General features: G+C 48.7%; 1 protein-coding gene across 1 annotated transcript in view; it reads right to left on the reverse strand.

Moving 5' to 3' along the window:
* ZKSCAN2 (zinc finger with KRAB and SCAN domains 2) overlaps positions 1–5,844 on the reverse strand; it is a 17,837-nt gene that overhangs the window by 6,722 nt on the left and 5,271 nt on the right. Inside the window, exons 5-7 of the mRNA XM_029949661.1 lie at positions 4,227–4,243; positions 3,270–3,979; positions 1,057–1,548 (exon numbers count right to left, since the gene is read on the reverse strand). Of these exons, the coding sequence (XP_029805521.1) occupies positions 1,057–1,548; positions 3,270–3,979; positions 4,227–4,243 (1,219 nt within the window). The remainder of the gene's footprint in view (positions 1–1,056; positions 1,549–3,269; positions 3,980–4,226; positions 4,244–5,844) is intronic.

Here is a 5,844-nt window from a genome sequence, read left to right on the forward strand (position 1 = left end):
GGGCACTTGTGGGGAAGAGCACTGGGTGTTATATGGAAACCAACTTGGTAATAAACTATTAAAAAAAGTAAAAAATGAGATTCACAAGGGATGGCATCAAAGGCCTTTGTTTCCAGGACCAAAACCAGGGCCATTTAGGACTTAATGACCGCAGCCTTCAAACTACAGTTTCCCATGTAAATACTAGCAGAAAGCACAGGCGTGTTCCTTCTCTAGCATCTGTTTTGAACGAGCAGAGCGCTGGAAGGAAAACTGTCACAGGTCAGCACGGAGAGATGCGCTCGGACTGAGGATGGCTGTGGAACCTAGCGCAACACTGATGGGAAGCCTGGTTTGGAGACTTTTACAGAAGTCTAGGCCAGAGACAGAAACAGGCTGAACCAGGGCAGTGGCTGTGGTGACTACAGAGGGGCAGAAGTTCCAGAACCGCTGACCAAGGTGTTATCTGCTTAGAGGTAAATGGTGAGAGAGAAAGCACCACAAATGTCTCTCTCCCCAGACTAAAGAGAACTGGATGTGAGAGGACACAGGGAAGACCCACGGTGTGGGAAGAAGACCGGGTGTAGTTTTGAACATGACAGGTCTGGGCCACTGCATGAGGGCGCCGGGGGTCCGCCAGGACACACGTGGGCGGGGCTGCGGGCTGGGGACAGGACAGGGCCGCTCTCTCGTTCTGCTCTGCCACCACCTAGCCCTTCGCTCCGGCACACAGGAAGACCTGAGGTGTCTGTGCTCTCAGCCTACTTCCTCTGAGCGTTTTCCCCACAGACACCACAGATAATTCCAAGTTCTTTGTCTGCTTGGTAGTTTCAGGAGAGATGAAACATGGACCCATACAGACCACCCCTGAGGCTGGGATCCCACAGACCGAATCGCTAGAATGTAAGCTCCTTTCTGGAATAGAAGCGCTGTGAGAAGAGACTTTTATTCGCTGCTGCATCCACTGTTCCTCATGTAACACAGGGTGCTCAAATACTTAATGAATCAATACTCCTGTGCCAAATGCCAGCGCTACTGACTTCTCAGTGGATCACACCTTCCCCTGCCGGTCCTTACCACGTGGGCTTCGCAGCAGACCCGGAGGCCCCTGGAATTCCGACTCGGGTAGGCTCTCCTCCTCACTCATTCTCTCGCTGTCAGAATCTTCTCCCGTTGCCTCCTGTGAGGTTTCCTCAGGTTCCCAGCCTGTGGGTCCCTGGTCTTCCATCTCAACAGCCTCTCCTTGGTGTGCGGACAGTGACGGGACTCCGTCTGGAGTGTCGCCAGAAGGGGCAGGGGCCCGGGAGTTGATCAGGGCGTCCATCTCCTTGTAGAAGGCGCAGGACTCCAGCACGTGACCGTTCTTCACTTTGCGGTAGCTCTTCTGGAGGCTTTTGAACTTGGTCCGGCACTGCTCGGGCGTCCGGAGGAAGCCGCACTCGCGCAGCTGCTCAGCCACAGCCCCGTACAGCTTGCTCTTCCGATGACAGGCCTGCAGAGCTTCGTAAAACCGAGTCTCCCGCAGGATATCAAGGAACGTCTTGGTTTCCTCGTAGCCCCAGTGCACACCTGCCAGGGAAGGATAAGGGTCAGAGATCTAAGAAAAAGAGTCTGTAGCATCTAAATATAAGGAGTAAAAGAAAGCCAATCTGTTCACAGTGGTGATAGGAACTATGATATGCCTGGGAATAAGATGTGCAAAAAATGGAGAGGTTTACGTAAAAAAGAAAATCTGTAATTGACTGAAAGACATATATGAGACAGGAAAAATGGAGAGACACTATGTTTCTGGATAGGGAGACTCAAGCTGCACAGACATCAATTCCCAAATGAATCTGCAAGGTCAAAATCCCAATGGGCTTTTTAAACTGAACTTGATAAACTGATCTCAAAGTTTCCTTGCTAGAGTAAGAACGCAGCCCCCCAAATCCACCATTGCTATGGCGGTTAACTGAGAATACAGCCCTTTTTTAAATGGCTAAGAATAACAGGTCAGGACACATTTTTGACCAGCCGTCCTTGAAGAGTACAGCTCTGTCCAGAGTAGTCATGGATGTCACTGTGTCCTCTCATGGGAGAGACGACAGGAGGTGCCAGACAGGCAGCTGCTCTGCTGTTCCAGCAGAGTAAAACTTTTCAGGACGCGTCTGAATACAGTTTGTTAAACTACGCTTCCTGTGCGTTTTGTAAGTAGGATGGAGTCACTCGGTCCTCAGCTCAGCTGGTGGCCTCCTCCAGGGCCGGCACTGCATTCCTGAGTCTGGCACCACCCTCAGGCCTATGGATTTCCAGACTGCTGAGCACCTGAGCATGCCCGATGCATCAGGCCCCATGCATCTCCCACTTTTTCCTGAGCTGTCTCCACTCACGAGGGCACCCCAGCTCTCCTTCCTGGATTTATCTTTCCACTCTAAGAACTTACCATCCTTTGCTAAGGTGGGGTGGGGAAATGTTCCTAGTGACAGGGACACGGGGCAATGTTTCCCTGCACTTAACGGTGGCAGAATGCTGTCATCGATGTTTTATCTATGATCTCGTTTCCCACTAACAACCCTGGAGTCCCGGGTCACGGCTTACTGATGAGAACACTGCAGCTCCAAGCACTTACGTGACATGCCTACTGTCACGTAGTCCCTAACTGCCCACTAGCTCCGCATGTTCCCAGTCCCCAGATTTCAACCCCAGCCTTTGTTTACATGGTACGTGGTGTGTCTTTTCTATCTTTTAATTTCGAGGCCTCTGTTCTTCACATGTATTTCTTGTAGGCAATATTTAATTGCTTTTTTAAGCAATGATAATCTTAGTCATTTATGTTTGTAATGAATGATGTACCATTTTACCGTTTTTTTCCATTTGACTCGTCCACTTTATGTTCCTTTTTCTACATTTTCATTTTTCACTTTTTTTTTTTGTTAGTTGCATACTCTCATGCTGGGTATCTTTGACTTATTATAATGCAATACCACTAGCTGCTTTATACCAAGGCTCAGATGCTGGATTCCTCCGAGTCCTTGGACTCCACCTATTTCCCGTTCACATGCCCCAAACACGCAAACCCATGCTGTGCTCTAGCCCAAGAAAGACCCCTCGTGACCATTACTCAGACTGCACTGAGGGGGTGGGGTGGGAGGTGGGGGAGCAGCAACAACCCTCCCCCAATAGTACTCTCAGCGATGTGATGGGGGGCAAGGCGTGCAGGCCAGCGCTTCCCAGGTTTGGCTGGTCTACTCCTGCTACCACAAACCCGTGGCGTCCGTTTTCACACCCAGAGTAGAGAACACAGTTCTTACCGCTCAGGTTCTGGAACAAGACAGGAGCGCCCCGGATCTCAGACTTCCGGATGAACGCAATGCCCCTCTCGTCACCGTCAGATGCCTCAGTGGCTTCCTCCTCCTCCAGCAAACCAGTCTGTTCTCTAGCACTGACATCAGTTCTCTTTAGTCTGGGGAGAGAGACAATCTCCTTTGGCTTATCAGCGGACGGTGCGTGGGCTGCGGGGTTCAGCAGGGCGTCCATGTCCTCAAAGAAGGCACAGGGCTCCAGCACGTGGCCATTTCTCACCTTCCGGTAGCTCTTCTGGAGACTTTTGAACTTGGTCCGACACTGCTCCGGCGTCCGGAGGAAGCCGCACTCGCGCAGCCACTCGGCCACGGCCCCGTACACCTGGCTGTTCCGCGGACAAGCCTGCAGCGTTTCATAAAAGCGAGACTCCTTGAGAATCGCGAGGAACGTCTTCGTCTCCTCGTAGCTCCAGTGCACGCCCGCTATCTTCTCGTCTTCCAAACCCCAGTGCTGCTGCTCGCCCCACGTTCGGGCCGCGCCATGCGCGGGCATCTGAGTTGTGTGAACTGGCTTTTCCTTGATGTAGTTGCTTCGGAGAATATTCCTTTTGTTAGAAGAGTGTAGACTGAGGGCCCATGGCTCCTTTCTTTGCTCCAACCGGGCAATCTTGTTAGACACGGACATGGTACCTCCTACAGCGAGAGAAACACATTCCATGCTGAACACAGAGGTCGGAGCCGCACAGCCTAATCTGCCACCGCAGCGTGACATCCTGACACCTGTTCCCACCTATCCTTGAAAGGTCTTGTCCAACCCACCTCTCCTCTAGAACCTTCCTCAACCATGACAGCATGCAGCGTCACTACTCCTGCTACTCACGGGGCAGCATACAGTTATTCTGACCTCTCTCTTCCTTGCCACAACCATCCAGCAACTTGCGTTATCATCTTACTTCTCATGTACGCACTACTTCCTTCTCCAGCTAGTTCTTTAGGGAGAGTCTTTAAGGTTAAGAAACACACAGTTTATTACCTTTGATTCCCTCTCAGTGTCTAACGTTGTGTTAGGTTCAGTGTCTGCTTCTAACCAGTATTTGTTACTTATAAAACAAAGTAACACACACACACACACACACACACACACACAGGGGCTAGGACAGGCATGAAGGCAGAGTTTCTGGATACATCTGGCAAGGTTAACAGGAAAGAGACAGAAGACCAGAGAAGCATACCGACAACGTGTTACGATTCAGCACCACGGAGCTCAGCGGGTCTTAAACGTGAACTGCAGCTCCACCACCTGGTTTACTTTTGGGCCCGGGGCCCTATCTCAGTCTCTGGGCTTCAGCTTCCCAGAGAATGATGGCCTCTATGCACAGAAGTGCTGGGACTATTAAATAAACGATTGCCTGTGAAGTATCCGATGCCCAATAGGTATTGTAACAAAATTCGGTTTTCTTCTCTGGATAATACACACAGAAACTCCACGGAATTCTCAAGAGAGGGAGCATCACAGCAAATCCTTTCTGAAAGAACCCCAGGGATGGAGATTTGCTCTTTATTTTTACTTGAGAGAGGTAAGTGTAGGGATAATGAAAGCTCAAATACCCATAATAAGGCCCAGGCAGGCAATGCAGCTGAGGGAGAAACGTGGCAGTTCAAGCATGAGCTCCTCCATTCAGCTCTGGCTGATCGCTGCTATGTGAGAAGGTGGGTCTGTGGTGCCTGACATTTGATTTTTCAAGATATACAGGAAATCCAGATTTACAAACTAAATTTAAATTAAAACCATATGTGAGGCCAAAATGTGTGTACAGGCTGGATTCAGCCTATGAGTCTTGAGTTTACAGTCTATGATAAAAGATGGGGGCAGCTATCTCTGGGCCTGGGCCTTTCCATATGTCATCACCTTGAACAAAGTGAGGGCATTCAGAACAGTCAGAAATTTGTGTATAGCTTCTGATTCCCCAAAAACTTAACTACTAATAGCCTACTGTTGACAGGAAGCCTTACTGATATCATAAACAGCTGACTCATACATATTCAGTATGTTATATATATTACCCACTGTATTTCCATAATGAAGTAAGTCAGAGAAAAGAAAAAGTTATTAAGAAAATCTTAAAAAAGAGAAAATACATTAACTAACTGTGAGTACTATTGATAGATATTGGACTATATTTATTGAAAAAAATCCACGTAGAAGTGGACCCACAGAGTTCAAGCTCTCTTGTTCAAGGATCGGCTGGCTCTATACTTATCCCCATGACTAACGCAGGTGATATAATCCTTCAGAAGTCTGCTTGCAAAGTGACACTTCAGTGGTCACGTGTGCCTATAAATCCATGCTATTCAAATAATTCACAACACACTACTGACGTTGTTGTATTGAAATTACTTTTTTTCTTCCATCTGTAAGATTTCCAGCCATTCAACAAATGTTTGCTGGGCACCCACCATCTGTCCAGCTGTGTGCAAAGTGTGGGGTTGCTACAGTTAAACAAAAACAATCCTACAAAGACCTGTGACTTTATGGCACTATTAGTTTAGTGGTATCTGCAAGCTTATATCTAAGTAATATAGA

The sequence above is a fragment of the Suricata suricatta genome, chromosome 8, assembly GCF_006229205.1.
Source record: "Suricata suricatta isolate VVHF042 chromosome 8, meerkat_22Aug2017_6uvM2_HiC, whole genome shotgun sequence".
Lineage (NCBI taxonomy): Eukaryota > Metazoa > Chordata > Mammalia > Carnivora > Herpestidae > Suricata > Suricata suricatta.